Consider the following 23,344-nt stretch of genomic DNA (forward strand, 5'->3'; position numbering starts at 1 on the left):
GGAAATTGATCAATTTAAAGTTTTATAATTGTCTGTACGAGTAGAGAAAGTGACTCTTAACAAGTGTCACAAGCAGAGGCCTTCATTGTAAATTCTCAGCTCGCATACGGGGTGATATAAGACTTTAATACTCTTGCGTGTGCCTCTGGGCTATTCCCATTCTCAGCAGCACTATTGAATACGTCGTTGTCGCACGAGTATTTGAAACTTCATTAGAATTTAATGAATTTCACAAAGGCTCAACAATAAAAAGACCAGATTTCGCAGTATTAATTAAGTCTCGCGAAATAATGAAATTAATAGTGACATAGTACTTGCACACAGTTGCAGGATTATTGTGAATTCATGAGCTTTTGTCCTAATAGCCTCTTTATTCTCCACTCCATGAAGTATTCACGCAGCGGAGCTTTCAGTCTTGCAACGTCACTCTGGCTGGCGAATAGCTTTAAATGTCGACTCGCTGAACACATTTTTAATGGACATAATTCTCGTCTGAAGCTCACGGGGAGAGTGAGAGAGAGACAAAAAAGTGGCAGGAAACAAAAAGAGAGACAAGCCTGAAATACAACAGCCTCTGCAAATTGCTTGCCATGGTGCCAAATTAATCCGAAAGTGACCAATTTACTCTAACACTCAGCCCAGAGATTTTCTACATAAAGTCCTCGAGAGTGAAAACATAAAGTTTGGAATGCCTTTAGAAATTCACTCAACTTCCACACATACATATGTATGTACATATCGTGGTTTATTTTGGAGATTGTGTTGAGCCAAAATATAAAATTGTGCAATGGAAAAGTTTATATCTTGGCGTTGTTTCTTAAACTCTATTTGCTGTGGTGTTGTGTGGATTTTTCCATGAAATTGTGTAATATCCTCACTCGCTCCTCGTTCATTTTTGCCATTTTCTTGCACGATATCACAGAATGAGACTACTTGAAGAAGTGCAGACAGGAAAATTCTCGAGTAAAAATATTTTCAAATCACATCGAAATAAACGCCTTTGAGATTTCTACCGGATTTTCTATTGGAAGGCTTTTGTATTTCTCAAGGGGGAGATAATATGGTCAAATGTGGTGTACAGATTAGTAGAACTTTAAGGAAATTTGGCAATTAATGCAATATATGGTTCCCAGATTTGATTATTTTACTCACAGAAATAACGTCTTATTCAATTCATAAATTTTGACATATTTTTTCTAGGTTATGTAACGGAAAATAAGAATTTTTTTCTAAAAAACTTTAGCGATTTTGAGTTAAAAATAAAAAATACGCAAAAGTCCAATTTTAACGGAAGTAAATCAAAAAATATTCTATGAAAACGTGAATTATTTAAATTCTCAGTTATATTTTAGTTAGTTTTCAGTTAGATTGCGGTTAGATTTCGGTTAAATCTTAGTTATTGTTTGATTTTAGTCTTGTTATAAACAATCAAGGAAGTCTGTAGTCGTGGGATGGATTTTTCATACAAATAGCGGGAATGTCAGGAAGTGGTGTACAGATTTTAGCCATATTATGTTTCCTTCGGTATTTCTATAAGCCGTGCAGTTGAAGTTCTCCTGAATGAAGAAGTTTTTTTTATTCAAAATCGAGAATTCATGAAGTTTCACGCTATCAATATTTGGTTCAATATTCAAAGGAGTTTTTTGTGTACAAGTAAACTTCACACGAATATATGACGTAGAAAGCATTTCTGTCAACCTCTTAAAATGCAAATTGACGTATGCGCATATAAATGCCATGCAAGAATTACGGACATTCTGCATCCCGTGAATATTTTGCACATAACAAAGTTTTCTATGGTTAGACAACTTGTGTGTGTGTGACGCAATATTGGGATGATGTACAATTCCACTTTGGAATGCAATTGGTGCGACGTGAGTTATGCAAAAGAAAATAGCCACAACTGCTTATTAATGCAAATTAATATGCCAATTCTGTTGGATGTATGGGCAATTTAATGAAAATCGACAGACACACTTGCATCGATGGAATCAAAATTTATTGCCCCTTCCGACGTTTTTTTCGATATGCATATTGTCACGGTTTGGGGCATCGATTTGGGAATCATCGCGGTGGGGGAGAAGTGATGGCAAAAAGTGGTGTTCATATATAAATTGAAGTGGGTGTCAGTATCAGTTTAATTGCACTGCGACAGTCACAGTTGGAAAAATCGTTGGCAATTTCGTGGACAAGATGAAAGTAGCACTGGTGAGTGAGTGAACACAACAAAGGCACTTTTGATATAACAAAATTTGTGTATTTGTGCGCCAGTGGAAGTGAAAAAAAGACATGTCCGGCGTTGCAAATCATATTAACTGCTATTCAATAACATTTCCAGGCGAAACACTCAAACACAATCAGTGGGAAAAATGTTATCAAATTTCACTGACTGTTTCATCCCTAAAGAGCCGGATATACATTTTTAACTGTGTACCCACTCTGTGCGATGGCAAAAATTGACAATATCCTATTCGAAATTGGCGTCTATCGAAATTCATATCGAGTCGGTGAAGTGAATTCAATTCGACGGAAAAGTCACTCTGTTTGGTATTGATGTCAAAAAAGGACAAAATCCAATTTTAAATTTTTTGGTTCCTCCCATCCACGCTCCTGCGTCGCCGGGAAAAGAGCTTTCCCTCCAGAGTCCTTTAGCCAGTGTGCTAGAGATAATCGCTAAAATCTGATTTTCCTATTCGCCTTCTCAGCGTCACATGTGGATGAGGTACATTATGTATGCCCGCAATACATGTTTGTACAGTGTTTTTCATTCTTGAAATTGTCAATTGGATGTGAGGATATATAACGGAATTAAATTCAAAAAGTGCTCCTTTTTCCACATCGCTCAGCCATCTTTGTGTGTATCCTTGCAGGGATTTAAGACCTCCTTATATCAATGAAATGCTTGAGTAATTGGACGAGGGAAGGGATTTTGGGCGCGGTTTTTGCCTCCTTCAATCTCAAAAGAGAGGAGGCACATGCAAAAAATTTTCCTGTGTGGAAAATGTGTGCAAAATTACTCCAGATATTCTCCTTCAGGGCCACATCCTTGCGGGCAGTGTATCAAAGGAGATATAGAATGTCAATTATTCCAGATGACTTTCCATTGAGGGACATTTCATACTGTTGTCCCACATTTAATTACGCATAAATATTCAAGAAGAACAAATCTGAAGCAGTCTTAATCCCCCATTTGTCCAAATCTTTTACAACAAAGTCCCTTTCTGCTACCACAGCATGGATTTCGGCGGACCAGAGGGAGACACAGACCCAAAATACACCACACAGAGAGAGAGTCACCCTCTCATGCCTCTTGGAGTCAGAGTTAAGTTGAAAATAATAGAGGGGGCGGCATTTTCGTGGGGGCCCCTTGTATGGGGCGAACCACATTCTGGGCGAATGCTTGTAAATGTCTCCACTCGCACAAATAGTCCCTCTTTATCTGCCATCCTAGCATTTTATTTGGTATGGAGCTTTTGTCTATTTTTCGGTCTGCTCCCCACCGCCGCCCCAAGACTCTCAACATGGCAATATTATTGTCGTATTTATCCTTTTCTCACTCTCTCGCTCGCCCACAGTGAGAGAGAGTGTCTGAGTTCCGTTGTTCGGGGGATTATGAATATTTTATACCCATCGCTATTCCATCGGCGGAAGCGAATAAGAATACGACGAAAGGGTAACCCAGCAGAACATGAGAGTGAAAGGTGAATTCGCTCCCCATCTCCTCTCTCTCACTCCAGACAGCAACGGCTGTATGTCACTGAATATCAATTTGATGTGACAATCACTGTGAATTCATAAGAGAAATCACAGGGGAAAAATATTCATCCATACACATGTGTATTTGGGTGTGTGTGCTGAAAAATTCTACTCAAACTGAGAGTCTCTGGCGAAACTTTAAGTTGACTCAATTTACTTGGGTGTGAATGCTACAATAATACGCCAATGATATCTGAAAGCTCGCAAGAGAAAGGAAGTTTTGCACGCCTCGAGTGTACTTGACACGTACAATATTATATTGCCATGCTCTCGATTTCCTCTCAGGCCCCCACCCAGCCCTCAGCGTGGCGCGTCATTTGTGGGGTGAGAGTCCTCCCCATGGAAATGCTACATGATATGTTTGTAAGGCTCAGTATCACATTTCCAATTTGTACTTTTTGGCCTTATGGTGAGAAATTGCCGGGGAAAAAGTACGTGATTTTCCTCAAACACACCTTCCGAATCACCTGCCTTAAGGTGCTTAGTCTCTCTCTCTCGCTTCTCTTCCCTTCCGGCTTTCGCTTTTCAATTACCAACCCTGAGGCATAGGATTGATTAATGAGGGGAAAATTCAAGGACGCGTTTCTTAAATTTCAAGGTCCTCCCTCTGCACGACGATGGAACTTCTCAATTGTGTTCCTTCAATAAATCAATGCATCCTTCTCAGACATCTGTCAGAGCCATGAAGAGATTTGCAAATAAATTCTAATATATGCAGAATCTCTATGATTTCACTGGTGGTCAGTTTGAGAGATAACTCTACAATGAAAATGTATTTGACTTTGGACATGAAATCAGAAATAAATGGTTGTCGATTGATTCCTTTCATGCTCTCAAGTGAGTGATTTTCTCAGAATAACGACCCCATCGCATGCGTTCAATTTTCTAGCCTTCAGCATTACTTTGCCTTTGACAACTGGAAGAAATTCCAATTGTGAAAATTGTCCTCTGCACAGGTTTTGCCGGTATTACTGCTGATGTCACTCCCTATCGTCTCCAAATCCTTCGGCATCGCCACACATTCTCCTTTCAGCACACCTTCTCGATTGCTTTCCGAGACTGCACAGCACCTGCTATAGAGATGTTCCTCCGCTCTCTCTCAATCCATCTCACAGCCTCACCTGTCCATCTCCCAGCCACCCACTCTCCCGAAGGACCCTCATTTGGTATCACCTTCGCAGAGAGAAACTGTGATGTCGAATTGCTGGAAATTGCACAAATCCATTTTCGAGAGACACGAAAGTCGAAATGATTAATAGTTGAATTTAAGTTGAAGTCATTCCTCACCTCCAATCCTATATACACCTCAGGAGGACTGTGAGATACGAATTGGAAAGTTATGAAGGTCCTCCGTGGGTGTGTTTGTGAAATATCCTCCAATTATCTCGCGTGGATGTTGGAAAAAGTATTGTTCACGTTGGAAGGAAATAAATGACTTCATTAAGTGGAACAGTTTCGACATTTCGCGAAATTCTGCACACTCAAATGCTATTCTTCGCTGGGAGAAATTTAAATTTTAACTTTGACATTAAGAAAATTGACATTTCAATTACCATAATTGCATTGATGCTCACTTCTTCGTGATAAATTGTTTGCTGAAGTGACTTGGGAAGATTCATTGCGAGTCAGAGATATAGAATGGCCACTTTGTCACACTGCGGAGCTGTGCTCCCCCCTAAAAAGATGCCATTTCCAGTGCCAGTGTAGCAAGAAGGACAATTAACACTGCGAAAATATCTAATCTGGGTGCAGAATCTTATTTGCTTGCTCTGCTTTCAGGTTCTGTTCTGTGGGATTCTCTCAGTGGTTTTGGCACGACCAGAACCACCCCGAGGTCGCTTTGCCATTCCACCACCGCCGCAGTTGTCTCGCCAGCAAGCTCTGCCGCAAGAGACTTACGGAGCTCCTCCGGCAGAACCACCGGCCAAACAGTACGGACCACCGGCCCAAGAGTACGGGCCTCCTGCGCAGGAATACGGGCCTCCAGCGCAGGAGTACGGACCGCCAGCTCAGACTTATGGACCTCCGCCGGAGAAGATCATCTCCAAGAACATCTACATCCACGTTCCACCCGAGGAGCCGGCGGAGTTCGTCCCAAGTCAGCGTATTGAAGTCCCAACGCCCAAGAAGCACTACAAAGTCATCTTCATCAAAGCACCGGCGCCACCCACGCCCACAGTCCCCGTGATCCCGGCGCCCATTCAGGATGAGCACAAGACTCTGGTCTATGTGCTGGTGAAGAAGCCCGAATCTCAGCCGCAAGTCGTCGTGCCGCCGGCGCCACCGACAGAGCCCAGCAAACCCGAAGTCTACTTCATCAAGTACAAACAAGAGCCAACTCCTGCGCCCCAATATGGTCCGCCATCGAGGAGATTTTGAGAGCTCCTCACAATCCACACATTTTCGATCCAGCGCGTGGTATAATTTTGTGTTAGCAAACTGCCTCTTGACACGTCCAATTCCAGCAACAATACCCTGGCTAAATGCATGTAGAACTGAGGATTAAACTCATTATTGCCCTCATTGTCCGGCCTATGCACATGTAGTGCGCAGACTTGTAGATTAATAAATTCATGTACAATAAACATCATTGGACTTTATATTTTGTCCACCTCGTTTGCGTAAATTCACACTCTAATGCAATTTTATCGGCAATGCATTGCGGATGGCCCTCCAAAGCCTCGTGTGGCGTGTGTGTATGTACAAAAAAGCTCTGCCCATTAAAGTTTAATTTTTCACTCAAATGTACTCAAAACCACTGCAATACACGCCGGTCGTACATAAACATTTGCATGACCATGCAAAATAGTGAAATTTAGGGGATTTCACTGCCTGTCGATCTTTTACGAATGCAGAAACCCTAAAATGTATTTCTACGTGCGCAGATTACACTTCATGAAAGGAATTGTTCACTGTTGGACCAACAGTGTTGGTTGCATCTAATTCACAAGGCAACATACAATTTTCAATGTTCGCTTTTCCAACTCAAGACACACATTTTCATTGTATCTCCACAGAATGGGAACATTTTGGAGCACAATTCTATACTGTTATGAATAAGAGATTATATTGATTGAGTATTTAGTAAAATTTGTATAGTCTTTTGCATGGACAATTAATTGCCTGCTGGACAATGTAAACGATTTTGAAATATCAAATTTTATCTCAAAATTTCCCAAAATTTCATTATAAGCCTATTTACCCCACTAATAAACTAAATGCCTGCAATTTACTCATCAATTTCCCACAAATAAATTTAACTTTTTATTGTTTTATTCGCTTTAGGAGAAAATTGAATTGCCAACCATGAAAATCACTCAATTTCCCCCAACTATATCTTCTATGTTATGTTTTACAAAGTGTCCATCGCAGTGGATAGCCGCAAGTGTGTAAGTTATTCACTGCGATGCATTTTATGCAAAATACTGGGGTAACTTGTCCCATCATGCATGGCGATTTTCCCAAGGCTTTGCGAAATGCTCTTCGGAGAAGTGTTCTCAACTTACCGGAATATTGTTCACAAGAAATGTTATGCTTGCAGGCGGTTTTGATGGTGGACTGGAGCAATTTGCATTCAACATATCACCCGGATCGTACTTCACTCTCTCTGTCCACAGTGTCGGCGGTGAGTGTGGCAATTCTGGAAATAAAATCATACATCAATCCATTGTTCTTGTCTGTACACATCATTTTCACGATGTGTTCATCTGCCATAGAAGTTGGCGAATTCAATTTTGGCCAGAGCGGAAAAGCAATATGACAAGAAATAATGACAATTGGCAAATGTAGGGAAATTGGTGAATTAATTAAACACGGAGGAAGTTGAGATAGAAGAGGAGAAAAATATTTCATGTTTTGGATCACATTGCAATCAGTCAATCAGTGGGAAAAAAGTGTCACAAATTGACTGACTTGTGCATGGTGGAATTTTTAGTTAATAAACTGCACGGTAAATTAATTATTCGGCGTTCGAATATGGAAAACCATCGAGCAGCTCATTTTGATCTCTCCACCGAATCATATCCGTAAATCAGTCCATCAAATGAATGTCATTTTTTCATCCATTGATTTGCGGTGGATGTTTCGCTTTTTTGCTCATCTCCAATACCTGTCCAATTAGCCTGATAAATAATTATGTGATGACTTTAAAGCACAAATACAAAAAATTAACATTTCATAAAATCGAAGCTGAAAATACTGCCAAGGAGTGTAGTTTTTCGGCATATTTGAATTTAAATTGATGGATGGTTTAATCATGGTCGATGGTCTGAGTCAGAGGCGCAAGTTTAATTCAGATTGATAGGCAGAAATTTTTTTTTAAAATAGAATCCTCCCTCCATTGTCAACCCTCTCGAAAAGTTGTCCTTTTAGAGACATTCTTGTGGTGAAATGTCCCAAAGAAACATTCACCCCAAATGTATATTCATTTTTAGTCGCAATCAATAGAAGTTGCTATGGTGCTGCCATTTTAATCAACACACACATTCCGCCTTGCTTAAACGCTGTTCCTACTGTCGCAGGGTGGTGAGAATTTTACGCCAGTTGTTTGTTGAAACTCAACTGAGAAGGGTGGAAATTTCTCAAGGAACCCCACCAATTAATTTGTGGAAGCCACATCATCTACATTCAATTATCCTCTCGTTCCCTGCAAAGAGCGGTGCCTGTGGTGTCATTTGAGGAAATCATACAATTTCCCTCTGCGTGTGATAGCTATATAGAGTGTTTGATAACTTTCCAAGTAATACACTGAGAAAATGGTGCAATCGAAGGTGTATTCCATGGAGCAAATTGATGTGCCGGCAAATTTTGAGAGTATCCTGAAAACCTACGCCAAAGGTGCGCCTCGAAGTCCTCCAAGTAACCCTCTAGAGCGTCCCCAAGTAATGCCCAATTCCCCATCTTTCTTTGAAGCTGTGATAAAGACGCAACCCTATGACTTGCTCCGCTGGTCCGCCATGTATTTTCGGTGTCTGGCGACGGACAAGGTGCCGCCGGTGAAGGATCGACTGGAGACGAGTTGTGAACACGGCCGCCTGACTCAGGGTTACCTCAAGGTCCTTCTCCGGCAAATTGGCAAAGGCTTCCACGTCACCCAGGACACCCTGCAGGACTTCTGGAAGGGTCTTTGCCTCCTGGAGGTGCTACTCTCATTATCCCGCTTCAGCACACACCTTCGCCTCTTCACGCTCTCATGCATATTTAATTAAATTACCCACCTCAACCCTTTTGCCACATTCCGATTTCTACCTCATAAATAACACTCTCAACAGGAGGATCTGCTCAAGTTCATGTCACTCAGTCGAATGCTCTACTGGAATAAGATTCACTGGCTCAAGTTGTTCGCCGTCATGGTTGGCAGTTTGAACAATGTAAGAGATTCCTCATCAGCTCAATATGTTCTTTCAAAGTGACTCTCTTGCGTGCCTCTGCAGAACTTGAAAGACACCGCCATTATGCTGTGCGAATTGCTCACCGAGAGTCCCGAAGGCAGTTCCGCGCCAATACCGCTCTGGATGTTCAAGGAGTGCTACACTTTTATCGCCCAACTGGACTGTTCACGCGAGCAAACACTTATTGATTCGAGGAAATTGCTGTGAGTCGTAGACCTAAGCAAATGGAGCGACTTGTCGTCGTCCGTCTATTCTAATAATTTATTACACACCTATCGCCTGAGTGCAATGGTCAAGGGTCCAAGGGCAGTTCAGAGACCTATTGAAGACCCAAAACTTCTTCTAAACTTCCAGTCAAAAAGTTTGGCAACTTATTAATTTATTTTATTATTTGAAAACTGAATTATGCGGTGAAAATTAACTCTTTCGCAACACCGAATGTCTAAGCAGACCTCAGCGTAATTTCTGCAAGACGCTTTGAAACGGAATTTTGGCAAATGATAAAATTTCACTATCTACCAATTGAGTTAAATGCCTTTTGTTGGAAATTAAAATGAAACTACCTCTCTGTGCTAAGCTTTATTTTCACCCCGAGTAACATTTTGCATAAATTGGCGAATTATTGGAAATTTTAGCATGCACGAGTGCCTGAGGATAACCACCCGCCCTCCCGATGGCTGAGATAAGAGTTATGGCCACATCCCGGGTAATTGTTAATACAAATCTCACGTCGCGGTCGCGTCGCTCCATTAATTTCCAACCCTTGGAGCACCCCCGAAGTTTCTCGTGGGAGGTTTTTGACCCTCTCTCGTAATTGCTTCCAATTAATGTTGCTCTGTCGCCCGTCTGGAGATGCTCTCAAGCATTGGGGTTGATGTATCTTCCACAGGGACAATGGCGATCTCGAGGCAGAAGTCATCGAGCCGGGCTGCCCGAGTCTTCCGCCCACTTTGGTGGCTCTGGTGGAGCAAATGGCCCTCGAGCGTGCCAACAGTCGCATCGAGGGGGTGGACGAGGAGGCGCTCAATCAGTTTCGACGGCAAGTGGACAACGTGGAGGAGATGCTGCGAGAAAGCGGCGATTTCAGCAATTTGATGTCCATACTGAATGAGGTGAGCATTGGCCACAATTGGGGTTGAATATTAATTTATCTAATAGGGTGGCTAATTCAAAATTCCAATTATTCAGGTGGTGCAAAGTGACGAGGTCTGCAGTGTGGTTAATTTAATGCCGCGCCGTGACAAACGTGCCGTGATTGAAGAGTCATCGGGTGAAAGCCCGGGGGCACACCTTGGCGATGAGGCTCATTTGTATGCAGAGCAAGAAAAAAAGCTGAGAGAGATTGGATCACTCTGGTCTTGGGTGTATCAATTTGCCCAGTGCACAAGTGACGACGGCAACAATAAGTCATTTAATTTCATCTCATCTCCCACCGACTTGGTCGCATTTAATGAAAATTCGTGCCAGCCGCCGGAAGTTGAATCACCATTAGCCGCAGAGATGGATGCCAAGTTGACTGACGATGCTGGTGATTTATTGCCCGACGCCCATCCGCCCACAGATGCTAATGAAAAAGCCCCGATCGATACACCCAATATCGATGCCATCGACGTGGCGGCCTTCCTGCGGGAGGCAGAGTCTCGGGGCTCCTTTCAGGCCGGCGACACACCTTCCGTCCTCGCCTTCCTCCGTCGCGACGATGCACCAAATGATCCTCAGCTCCAATCACTCAGCCAGTATCTAGAGCAATGCACGGACACATTTCAGGATATTAATGAGCTCCTCGGTGGATTCATGGCACACCAGAGTCCCGCCCCCGAAGGGGTGGCGGAAAAAATTGTCACCACTGCACAGATGGCCACAATGAGTCGAGAGGATTCATCAATTGATGACAAAGCGAATACATCTGACGAGGAAAAAATGACACAGGATGATCCCAATATAATTAATGTGTTCGCCAAGAGTGGCATCGAGGCGGATGAGGATTTGATCAGAGCTGCCATTGCTGAGCAAATGATACTCGGGCTCATTGAGAAGACCATCCGCGACTCCGAAGACACCCTGCGCGCCATTGATGATGTCGCTGACACCGAAGAAGCGCCCCAAGACGCTGAGAAGAGTGAAACTAATCAAGAGACACAGAGAGATTCCACGCAGTCTGATGGCAAAGTTCACGAATCAGCGGAAGCGGAATCCTTGGTGGAGAAAAATGAGGGAGAACAGGTGAGCAGAGATGGGTTGATGCTGTTGAGAAGGAATCTCAACTTTGCGTGATATTCAAAGGTTTGATTTTGCGCTCAATCGGGGAAAACTCTCTGTATCATTTGGCTTTCAGATTATCGTGCTGTAAATTGTTTACACATTTTTAGCATTCATAATATATTCTAGAGAAAAATTGTCCGTCTCTGCAGATGAAGAGCTCCACTGACAATGGAAACAGCTCTCAGGAGTCCAAGGAGTCAAACGCACCCGAGGAGAAGAGTGACCCTCCCGAGGAAGCGCCAGAAGGCGATGCGATGCAATTGGAAGCGGGCGGTGGGAGTGCCTCGATGGAGAATGCGGATGCACCAGATGGGGCGCCGACGAGGATTGAGTCATCCGAGGCGGACCCGGACGGAAAGGAAGCGAAAGAGGGTGATCAGAGGACTGAAAATGACTCAATCGAGCAGGACGTGAGGGGGAGCGATGAAGAGAATAAATTGGAATTATCTCCGTCCATTGACACAGGTAGTCAGGCCGCTCCACCCGAGGGGGCGGAGGCGGTGGGGTCCGAGCCAAAAAACGACCACAAGGCAACCGTGTCGGATTCATCGGGGGAGAGGGTGGCGTCTGCCCGGGAGGCGGGGCCGGAGAGTCCGCATGATTTGAATTCTGATTCAGGTGAAAAGGTGGCCACCGCAGAGGTGGTGAATGGAAATGATTCTGTCACCGATGCCAATTCAGGGCCATTAGTCAGCAAATCAGATCCACCGGATGACGAGGGGGTGAAAGTGGATGACAAGTCTGTTGAGCCACTCCAGCCTCGTCACAGTCAATCTGGGGACAGTGAAAAGTCACGCAGTGGCGACGGGAGGCAGAGGCGGGCCTCTTACTCCTGCACAGTGGGCCCAATCCTGGGAATTGGTGCAGCTGTGTCACCCGGGACCATCACTGCCCTAATGGAGTACCTCACGGAGCGCGCCAAGGAGCAGAACGGGATGATTTATCCGAGGAACTTCGACGAAGAACAATGTCCACCAATGTATGATGATGTGAAGTAGATATTGTCGAGATGATTTATGAACCACGCAGAATTTCGATTAAATTCAACACATGACACACGTGAGAATATCCTTTTATCCAGCCACTCATCGAGGGATTCGTCGGACTTTTGCATCCATCGCACTCCTCACGAAGGTGTAGCGACCTGTAGTTGCCAGACATTGTTAAAAGTGTTCCACTTTGCAGTTAAATATATGTTATTCTTCTTAAAGCAATTTGCGGACTTCTTTTATTTCGCATTTGAGATGGGAAAAAGACTTTCTCTCGCAGCTTCGAGTCTCCGTTAATTGAATAAATGCATTTACACAGGGGTGATTTGTTGCGAAATGTCAACGCAAATTAATGGGATGAATTTAAAAAGCGTGGAAAGCTATTCAACCTTTAAGTATCACCCATACTAATGAGCGCGGCAAACGCACTCAATTTCAACAGTGTTCCAATTCGGCTAATTATCGTGTTATTGATTAAAATAAAATTGATGGATAAATCATCAATGAGTAAAGGCTATAATCAAGCTGTACGATAAATGGCTTTAATATATTTTCAATTAGTTTTATCAATTGTACGAGGAAATATTGCTGAAACGAGACGATTAAAATATTAAAATTTACTATAAAAAGGGAAATAATTGGTGTATTCGTAATATTACGATATTGAATAGATCTCAGTTTAATTTCGTGTTGTATGAAAACTGATTGATTTGAAAAGTGCCTTTTCTATAGATCTTCATGGCAAAGTTCGCCTGATTTATTTATCGTTTTATGGGAAGTATGTATCAGTGGGAATCATTTTAGACGTCAATTATGCTTTTTTTGGGAAGGAAATTAGGATGGCAGAAAAGCTGGGAGGGTGAGTAGTCGATGATTTATGACATGAACGAGGAAATTTTGTAAACTATCCTGAAGCTGTATATATTGGAAGAAAATCATCGGAAGTGGAATGGGGGGAAATTAATGGAAAATGCTGCATTACAGCGAGAGATAGATTTTTCAGAGAGAGAGAGAGTGAACGGGTGCTGTGTTTTTTTTTACAGAGCGGCGGAAGCCTAATGTTGAGGAAGAAGGGCAGCACCTGCTGACAGAACGTCCTTTCGGGGAGACTTGGTGAAATTCTCAGTTCATGGGTGTGAAAAGTAGTTATTAAGTAGCATGAAGTGACGGTTGGAGGCAATATCGGCCACTTGTGTGAACACCAAATTCACTTATTCACCCATGAGCTGAGTACATTCTGCAGAACACCCTTCTGGTCGTCCTCACGTTTCGTCCGGGAGGCAGTGAAGGCCACCCGGCGCCTCCACTGGCACAGATGAAATTAATATACCATTTGTTTGGGCGAGAAGAGCGTGTGAGGATATCTTGAATAATATATTCATACAGCCAGAGTGAGATCCGGAAAATGGACACAGCTTCCAGTCTTCACCTGCAGAATCCCCCCTGCAAAGTGAGCTGTTTGATGGACAGTGCAGAAATCACTTCACTCTCTCAAACTCACTTTACACCGCGCGATATTTCTGAAGAACCTCACCTTTCATATCCCTCCATTACTCAATTCAATCTCCGCCAGTCTGCGATATCCCAGCATGCATTTTTCGCTTTCCTTTCACCAGAATTTCCCGCACTTGGTTGTGCACTTTTAGGGTGTGCAAACATTTGCATTCTGCATGAAATTTGCATAAATAATTGTTGCTCGAAAATATTTCCGCACAGTTCTTCTGCATCCTCGCACAATTTGATGCCATGAGGAAATTTTTGCACACTTGGTTTGGGTCCAACAGTGGAGAATTGGATTTAAATATACTCAAAAGCGCCATTGTGTTTCTCCATAGCCACGCAAATATTAAATTAATTTCTCTTTCCTTAATTAGGAGTAAAAGGTTGAGTGGTGAGTGGTGGCGGTATTTCCCATTCTGACTGCATCCAGCGGGATTTTTCCCTGCTTTTCCCAGTTTACTTTTGCTGCATTTACGGTAATTAAAGCATATAGCTTGAAAGCAATAAAAAGATTTTTCTCGTTTGCGTTTTACTGCCGCGATTAAATACATATATTTATTACATAATTTGATAAATCTGGATTAAATTTACCAACACTCTTCACTTCACGCTCATCATCATTATCGAAAGGAGATACTAATTTATTTAGGCCAAGTACTGCCAACAATCTCAAGTGTTTATCATAAGGAATTTCATTGGAGGATGAAAAAATGATTTTCCCCAACAAATTCTTGTTAACAAAAACGGATCAAATTTTTTCTGGCAATATTTTCTTCTCCCCTGCAATTTTGCGAATTCTTAGAATTTCATCTATCACGGACGGGCATGTGCACTTTTTATCAAGAGAGATTTTTAACGAGGTGAATACTAAATTACTTAGTCTTCGTTAATACCGTGTCTAGACGCATTAATTATCATCGAATTGTAAGGCATAAAAATGACTAACAAATTGTAAATAAACAGTAGAACTTAATTGCAATTATTGGTGAGATTCTTAGGTAGCTCTAGGAGAAATAGTTTCACTGTACTTACCGACAACTGTCAATATGTTTGTCGCAAGGGCGGTGTAGAAAGAGGGTGCGTCTGCAGTCACCTCACAAGTGAAATTTCCCGATAAATTGAATCCCACATTTCGCAGAGTTACATGTGTGGCATTCGATACTGACATCTGCAAGGAGAGAGAAAGGGTAGAAAGATTAGAGAAAATACCCACTTTTGTCGCATTGGAGACAGAGAGTCTTCTTGTCATGTCATGAGAATATCTCTCGAAATTTCGACGGGACAGAGATTGTGCGATTTCAGCACATTTTGCAGAGGAATTAAGTGGGCGGAATCAAGAGTTCCACTGGTGTCTGGATATGAGGAAATTCCGTGGGATTAATTATGTTTTACAGGTTGAAATATTTACGTTCAACCTCTGTCAAATTTTCTAATTAAAAATCCCCGAAACAGTGCAGGTTGGCGCGCCCTTCTGGCCTCGGCACTGAATTAATTTCGCGGCGTTTGCGTTGGCAGCGATAATTGACACGGATCTGTGTGTTTCTTTTCTCGACCTATAAATATCAACAGAGCAGTCGGATGAAAAATTAAACATTGACACTGGACAGGAAGACGTCGGGAGAAACAATAATAAACTTGTTCCAGCCCCAAGGCGGAAATCTTGTATACATTCACCATTTTTTTCGCACGTCACAATTTCGGGAGGCGCCACGCTTCTATCGGAAGGAAAATCCCTCATCTGCACCCAACTGTGTCTGTTTATTTATAATTAAAGTCATTTAATTAATTCCAATTAACATGTTGGAGGCAAAATTTGTTTGATAAGAAAATGTCGCGTCGCTAATTAGTCATTATCGTATCTCCTTCACGGCGGGATCTTAGACGTACGTGTGAGGCAAAAATTTCATGAGAAACATGCCACCTTGACGTCGGCACCGGCAGCCAAATTATCGCGCCTCCGCCACGCATGTAGACCCGATTGGGGCACGTATCAGAGGCACGAGACGCACTTGGGATTTAAATCAAAATTGATAAGATTAATACACGGAGCAACTGTTTAAAATCACATCAGCGCTAAGCTGAGATTAATTGATTATAAATTCAGAAACAATGTGTGATGTTGTTATTAAATGCTTTTTTGATTACAGTCATTCTCATCTCAATCCCCGAGGCGGAAGAGAGTGTTTAGTTTGGGTGAATGAGATGATTTCATCACCTTAGCAAAGAGTAATTAGCGACAGGGATATTCTGTGATGCCTACGAGAAATTGGATAGAAATCAAGATGATAGCGTGATTTTTATCAGCCTAGGATTATTTTTATAATTTCCTGATTACATTTGATAATGTTACAATCATATCTCTTGTAATCCAGTAGGAAAGAATCGAAAGAATACGTTATGCTATGTGTGAAGTGATTTGTGAAATCCCCTCAAATTCAAGGGTAAATTGGAGCAAATCCTAATGAGAGAGCAACCAGACAAAACAAGACTTTCATAAGTGCTAAGAATAGCGAAAATTGATAACGACCTCTTATCAGCCAATCGGGAAATTTTCCCTGGGTGGCCAAGAAGTGTCTCAGAGGTGATAAAAGGTATCCTCGCTGCACTCGACACTTCAGTGTCTGCCGTGAAGTGCAATGGGTTGGTTTTTGGGGTGTCTGATCGCCATCGTCGTGGCTCCAGCGTCGAGTGTGCCCGTGAAGGAGTCTCCCAAGGTGGTGTCAGTGCCATACAATGACTGCAAGCGCGGCGAACACGATCCCAATTGTCGCTACGTGCCAATTGTGCCGCCGAGCCAGAGACCGACTCACCCCATGGATGACCCCAATTGGATCCCACCTACGGGCCCGACCCATGAGAAGTTCAAAGAGTATTGGCTGCAGACCGGGCAGGACTTGCTGCAGAGGCAACTGCACAAGAATCAGCTCAACACCAATGTTGCCAAGAATGTGATAATTGTGATTGGCGATGGCATGTCCATTCCCACCCAAGCTGCCGCCCGGGTCTACATGGGCGATGAGAATGTTGAGCTGTCCTTTGAGAAATTCCCCTACGCCGGCCTCTCCAAGGTACTCACTCAAAGCTGCAATAATTCCCCCATTGTGACCGCAATCTCTCCCCCGGACAGACGTATTGCGTGAATTATCAAGTGTCCGATTCAGCGTGCACAGGCACGGCCTTCCTCTCGGGCATAAAAAACAACTACGGAACACTGGGGGTCAGTGCGGCCGTGCCATTGAGGAATTGCTCAGCACAGCATGACGAGAGGCACCACATTGACTCCATTTTCAAGTGGGCTCAGGACGTCGGTATGTAATTCCATACAGAGAATTTCCACTTTGATGTGCAAAACACAGCTTTGCCATCAAAGCTCTCCTTCTTACTCGGAATATTTGCAAGAATATTTGTTCACATTTCAAGTAGCACTGATGCTCAATCGATCTGGTCAGCTTCATTGCAATTTATTTAAAAATATAGTTGCATCTAAAATATTCCATTTGCAAAACATTCGTAGCTCTTCTCAAATTAATATTAAATTGTGCTTTCCTGGACACTTTCGTTGATCTGATAATGCGATACTGAAAGTTCTCTCTCTGAGGATGATCTGAAATTAATGTTTAATGCACAATATCAGTAGTTAATCTTGCTCTCTTGTACTATTTAAATATTTAAATTGCAGAAATTCAAACTCGAATACAAGCGTATTATTAAAAGTTTAAAATGGACAGCAAATAATGCCATTTTCTACGAATAACGCTCTGCTGAGGTGAATGTTTTAAAATCCCCCATCAGAGGGACCACACTTTCCCAAGCTTTGTGTATAATTTTGTCAGGGAAATGCGGTGCTCTGACTGCAGAGATTCGCAAAAGTGTGACGAGAAGTTTGGGTAAATCTCCCATTGTTGTGCCACTTTTTCTTCCACCGGAAGCTCCTTTTTGTCACATCTCAACTCGGCGGTCGGGCTCTTTGTGGTGGCGCCACCCACCGGGCGGAATTAAGTCACATTGTGATACATATAATGAAATTTCCGCAGTGGCGAGTAAAAACTAATTCACACTATCTGCGGCACGGAAGCCTCCGTGGCGGCCATAAATAATTGTATATGGTGTTTTTGTTGAAGTGGCGCGGAGTGCGGAATCGCTCGATCTGACAGGGACATGTGTAATCTGATGGAGCGCTATCCTGGCTCTTATGCTTGAGTGTCTCTCGTAGGCAAAGCCACCGGCATTGTGACGAACACGAGGATCACCCATGCCACGCCAGCGAGTGCGTACGCCAGGTCGGCGGATCGCGAGTGGGAGGCCACGGCTCCGGAAGGCTGTGACGACGTCGCCAAGCAACTCATTCATGGAGATGTTGGCAGCAAGATTAAGGTATTGTATGGCAGATGGAAGCAATTCCTTGTCGTGCGTGTGTTGACACTCTAAAACCACTTGCTTTATTATTGTTTTAAGCATCCCTCGTGCCACTTGTCTTGCCACATTTTCTCAATTTACACCCTCAGCACACAATGCCACCCTCAGACCATTCATCTTCCTCTCTCACTCACTGGAGTGTCTTGAAGTCATCGGGATAGTGAGGTCTTTGTACGGTGAAATCAGGACAATTACGCGCAATATTGTACTATTTCACACAATTATGAACACGTTAATGAGGTAAACTGCGAGACCTGACAAGAATTTCATCCTAATTCTCAAGGAAATATTTTGATCCCGACTTTCTGCCATCATTGCGTATTTTGTTCCATTTTTACTGCACACGGTCTTTACTTGCGAGAGCGCAAATCCTTGGGAAAACGCAAAATCTGAGCAAATACGATAAATTAAGTTGATTCTGGCACGCTGCGTGATATTTTCAGGTGGTGCTCGGCGGCGGCTGGAGGGAGTTTGTTCCATCAACAGTGGTCGATGACGAGGGAAATGCTGGCTTCCGGGCAGACAATAGGAATTTGATTGAGGAATGGCTGAACTTGAGGCAGCAAAACAATGCAAATGGTGTTTATGTTACCACGAGGGTACGTTTCGTCACATCCTCAGACTCCCTGGGCAAACGCAATCTCAACAGCATACCTGTATCTCACCACCTCGATACACACCCATTAAATACCTATTTACCCATTGCTTGCATCCCGCCCACACACACACACATTTTCCATACGAGATTGCCTTAAGATGGGAATTTATAATTTCCCTTCTTCACCGCAATTCTCTCGCATTTATATTTTATCACGGTGCCTTTCTCACCATCCACCCTGCAGGATGAATTATTAAATGTCGACGTGGAGAGAACTGATTACTTGTTCGGATTGTTTGAACACTCCCACATGTCGTACGCACTCCTGGCGGATAAATCAAAAGAACCCAGCCTGGAGGAGATGAGCCAGAGAGCTGTGGAGATGCTGAGAAAGTATCCCAATGGATATGTCCTCCTCGTTGAAGGTGAGACCAATTCCCTGCCAAGCGCACTCCCCCACATGGGCAGCAAGTAAATTTGCAGTCCAGAGACACTTGTCCGCCCGTCTTGGCAAAAAGGGTCCCCAAATCTCTGAATGTTGAATTTCAGGGGGTCGAATTGATCATGCCCATCATCAGACGTGGGCTCGATTGTCACTACCAGAAACTGTGGAGTTCCACAAGACTGTGGAGACACTCAAGGCGTTAACAAATGAGGAGGACACCCTGATTGTGGTCACAGCTGATCACTCCCACACAATGACAATTGGAGGATATCCGGTGAGTAAACTTCTCTGGGTAAATCCTCCCACATGCTCTCTTAGGCACATGCAGCCCGACCCCACAATCCTCACCGTCTTGCGGAACGTGATAGAAGACAATACCGCACAGAAGCCTCGTCTTGCTTCCGTGTCGGTGAATGATGACTTCTGTAAACATGTGAAAATGGATTTGTCAAATAATTTATTGTCGTGTATATGGCAAAGTGACATGGATTGAAAATGCCTCGCACAAATCCATTTATTTAGTGTTTTTGGTGGTGAGCTCTCGGGGCAGATGCCATGGGGAGACAGAAAAAGAGCGGGCTCATATCTTCTGCCCAGGCATCCGCTCCCTCTCCACCCGTCGCGCACGTATTGATCCACTCTGTGCAGAAGAACAGTGCTTTTAAAATTTTAATGGTCCTCCCAGTGGACATTTTTGCGCCTACACGCTGTTGGCTGTGAATTACTACATATATATGGCGTTGGACTATTTTCAGCCCAGAGGAACAGATATACTGTCGAAGGGGGACTTTTCCCGGGAGGACGCAAAACCCTTTTTCACACTCAACTACGCCAATGGATTGGGGTAATTCTTTACAATGCTTTCGTTTTTCTTTCCGCCCAATGACAGAAGCACCCCTCTTTTGCTCGCATGCCCCCAATGACCCAGAACCACCCCGAAGCGCCATGATTTTCAATTGGATCGAATGTCTGATTTTGCCTGAATGTTTAATGGGAAAAGTGGAAAAGTGCAGTAACAACAAATCACTGTTTCCGAGATTAGTTGGAGCTTACTTTGGTTACTCTGTGAATAGAGTGAATTTAATTAGATACTTCGCAGTTGTTTTAGGATGATATTTAGTTTGAATCCTTTGCTCTTCGATTCCGCCAGATTCTTCGATCACTTCCACAAGGACGGGGGCCGCAAGAATCCGCTGGGGATGCCGTACAGAGACGCCCTGTTCCGCCACCCGGCCACAGTGCCCCTCGACTACGAGACCCACGGTGGTGATGACGTTGGTGTTTTCGCAATTGGGCCCTGGGCACATCTGTTCACTGGTAAGTTTCCCAATTACATATCAGCGTGTCTCTTGCAAGTTTTCATTTACGGAAATCCAAAATGCACAAATATATGATACACTGGCAACTTGAGTCACACCAAAACTCTGCCACATATCCTGGAAAATACTTCTCAAGGGATGCAAGAGTTCGGGTTGGTGGTGGTTAAACTTTTGCTGAATTAATTAATCATGCATTTTGCACAAACAGACTATTTACCCAGCACACATTTTCATCTCACTCCCAGGCTTGAATGCTCGGTAATTTTGTCACTGCAATTCAGCATATATCCCCTTCGCATGGCATTTATTGCGGAATTTGCGAAAGTCATATTTGCGATGCTGAACCGCATTGAGAACAAGATGTTTAACATGTGATGCAATTTCGCAGGAACTTACGAGCAGCACCTCATAGCTCATGCCATGATGTACGCTTCGTGCCTGGGTGACGGACTCAAGGCAGATCAGTGTGATGATGCATCGGGATTAAGTGGATCACTGGCCCTTCTCCTGACCTCAATATCTGCACTGCTAATCCGCTACATTTAAGTCGGTGCGAGGGATGGAAAATGAGAGGAGAGAAATGATGAAATGCAATAAAATCTTCACCCTCAACAGCATGGCGTCTCACGAGTCTTATATCATACTCCAAGTGCAGTGTGCATTATTTGTAATACAATTTGGAAAAAGGGAAGATAACAATGTTCTTCAGGAATAAACTTCATTTGTATCATATTTGCTGGCTTATCCGCCCCGTCACTCGTTGTTTCCCACCCTTCAAACGGAAAAGTTTTATCTTCTCCTCCCCACCCGAGTTATCTGTAATACACTCTTCGCCTCAAACATCGGAGATGCTGTGGGATTTTCTATTTTGAAAATATTTTCATTAAGCGGATAGAGAGTAGGATTGGGCGGGGTCGGTCTGGGCGAAGGAGCAAAAACGAAAGACAAACTGATGCACGGAACTCTGTGAAGAGGGCGAGAAAGAGAGCTTCAGATATTTCCGTAATGAGACTTTTCGAACTTCACACATGGACGATTTCATTATCTACGAGAGATTGAGGCTACAGAGCCTTCAGTTGGAGTCCAAACTCAGTAACACTGGTCTGTCGGTGAGAGAGAAATGGATTTGGTAATTTAGTTTGATGTTCTCCACAGTGCTTGTTCGTCAAAATCGAAACTTTAACGTATTTGACTTGCTTCGCACTGTTGAGGAAAGGTTTTTGTATATTGTTACAGAACAAATGGCGAGACAATGTACTCTGGGGGTTCAGAGATAAAAGGTTAACTTTCCAATCCACCCCACTTTACTTGCCACTCCCACTCGGACAATATTCTTGAGAAGCCAGAACACGCCATCGAGAGGTTCTCTGATCTTCTGACGGTGCCTCGAATGTCTCATGGCGATGTGTACAGAAAGATGGGAAAGTTAACCAAACTTCCATCCTCAATGTTAAACAAAACACTGGGGCGAAACAGGGCTTTGGAGACACCCACACTTTCATTTAGATTGTAAAACTTTTATTGGGTGCACTTTTTCGTCATCGCCTCTTCATTCTACGTGCTTTCACTGAACACCCTTTCGTGCAAAAACCACCACTCGTGCTACTGCAAATTGAGAAGCTTGTGGCAAAAAAGTCCAAATCTTTTTAACTCTTTACCAGTCTAATGGAGCCAGCAGGGATGGGAAAACTCCACCTGACCTCCATACCCATTAGCTTTCTGGCACACCTCACTCGATGCCACGTAATTTCAGTTATATCACTTTGTATGCACAACAAGCATAGCCATTGAGCTAACTTGTTGGCAGATGTGTGCTTCTCAGCATATCACAACACCCAAAAATGCTAGTGAGCTCCATTCCAAAGCCCCAAACATTCCTCAGGCTGTGCGTTGCAGGAAATGCTTCATGACTGCCAGTTTTGGATATGCGACAAATTTCAGCAGAAATCTCTCTGCTGTGGCCAGTTTTTCCTACGATTTGTGCACCACACAGAGTGAATGAATTTCGGTTCTCCCAAAAGGGAAGTGGCATTTATGCGTGTCGCTGAAGGAACAATATAACACAACAAAACCACATTGGAAATGCTTCAAATGATGGAATTTAATCCTCAATGAGCTTTAAGCTCTCTTTCATTCACATTCTTCCACCCCAACCCCCCAGGAGGCTCAATTAACGAATGCGGGAGTGCATTGATGTGGATGCTTTACGTTGAATTTCACCCGCCCGTTCGCCCCACACGCGTGTGATCAGGGTTTGGATTTAAAATCGGAAATTCGACTCACAAAAAATCCCGCCAAATCGTCAAACGTAGGCATTCGAAGAATCAAAGCTCAATCACTTCTCATTTATATGATAGTTTGATGGGTGATACAAAAAGTGTGAATTTGCACTTTTTCCCGTAGCATTTAACTCAATTTTGAAGGAGTATGAAGCAATAATTGGAGTGTTTTTCAGTGATATATAATCGCTACAGGCATGGAAAAATGCTCTGATGAGTTGATAGTGAGATGAGAATGCTTTAACTCCTGCTTACAGAGGAGCAATATTTCTAGAAAATGATAAAATAAAAGCACAATGGACAAATATTTGCATTTATAGGAAGAGAAAATGTTTTACAATACTGAGTGTCAGTGCGTTTTCTTAATTATTAACCCATATCTTATCTCTT

General features: G+C 43.2%; 3 protein-coding genes across 3 annotated transcripts; all 3 read left to right on the forward strand.

The window, feature by feature from the left end:
* Window positions 1-2,686: 2,686 nt before the first annotated feature.
* On the forward strand, window positions 2,687-7,824 carry LOC132264906 (uncharacterized; the record flags this gene model as incomplete). The annotated part of the gene is made up of 4 exons (XM_059765242.1): window positions 2,687-2,722; window positions 5,536-5,590; window positions 5,708-6,125; window positions 7,788-7,824. Coding segments are annotated over 4 exons (546 nt in total), but the record flags the coding sequence as incomplete, so codon positions are not given.
* A 495-nt stretch (window positions 7,825-8,319) lies between these two features.
* Window positions 8,320-12,557, forward strand: LOC132264909 (uncharacterized). Its single transcript, XM_059765246.1, has 7 exons — window positions 8,320-8,592; window positions 8,668-8,894; window positions 9,027-9,125; window positions 9,189-9,349; window positions 10,036-10,258; window positions 10,335-11,369; window positions 11,558-12,557. Exons 1-7 carry the CDS (start codon window positions 8,511-8,513, stop codon window positions 12,404-12,406), a joined length of 2,676 nt encoding a protein of 891 aa, XP_059621229.1. The 5' UTR covers window positions 8,320-8,510; the 3' UTR covers window positions 12,407-12,557.
* A 3,976-nt stretch (window positions 12,558-16,533) lies between these two features.
* On the forward strand, window positions 16,534-21,221 carry LOC132264910 (alkaline phosphatase-like). The gene is made up of 9 exons (XM_059765247.1): window positions 16,534-16,965; window positions 17,025-17,205; window positions 18,111-18,271; window positions 18,757-18,912; window positions 19,156-19,336; window positions 19,461-19,630; window positions 20,112-20,200; window positions 20,507-20,673; window positions 21,064-21,221. The coding sequence occupies exons 1-9, from the start codon at window positions 16,534-16,536 to the stop codon at window positions 21,219-21,221; spliced, it is 1,695 nt and encodes a 564-aa protein (XP_059621230.1).
* Window positions 21,222-23,344: the final 2,123 nt, after the last annotated feature.

Source organism: Phlebotomus argentipes, unplaced genomic scaffold (genome assembly GCF_947086385.1).
Source record: "Phlebotomus argentipes unplaced genomic scaffold, Phlebotomus argentipes genome assembly contig_2, whole genome shotgun sequence".
Classification (NCBI taxonomy): Eukaryota; Metazoa; Arthropoda; class Insecta; order Diptera; family Psychodidae; genus Phlebotomus; species Phlebotomus argentipes.

Excerpts from the sequence above, each read along its gene's own strand:
- LOC132264909 (XM_059765246.1), top strand. The coding sequence starts at position 8,511 with ATGGTGCAATCGAAGGTGTATTCCATGGAGCAAATTGATGTGCCGGCA. Across the intron at positions 8,593-8,667 it reads CCTGAAAACCTACGCCAAAG|CTGTGATAAAGACGCAACCC; the intron begins GTGCGCCTCGAA and ends CTTTCTTTGAAG. Across the intron at positions 9,350-10,035 it reads ATTGATTCGAGGAAATTGCT|GGACAATGGCGATCTCGAGG; the intron begins GTGAGTCGTAGA and ends TATCTTCCACAG.
- LOC132264910 (XM_059765247.1), top strand. The coding sequence starts at position 16,534 with ATGGGTTGGTTTTTGGGGTGTCTGATCGCCATCGTCGTGGCTCCAGCG. Across the intron at positions 18,272-18,756 it reads ATGTTGGCAGCAAGATTAAG|GTGGTGCTCGGCGGCGGCTG; the intron begins GTATTGTATGGC and ends TGATATTTTCAG. Across the intron at positions 19,631-20,111 it reads TGACAATTGGAGGATATCCG|CCCAGAGGAACAGATATACT; the intron begins GTGAGTAAACTT and ends GACTATTTTCAG.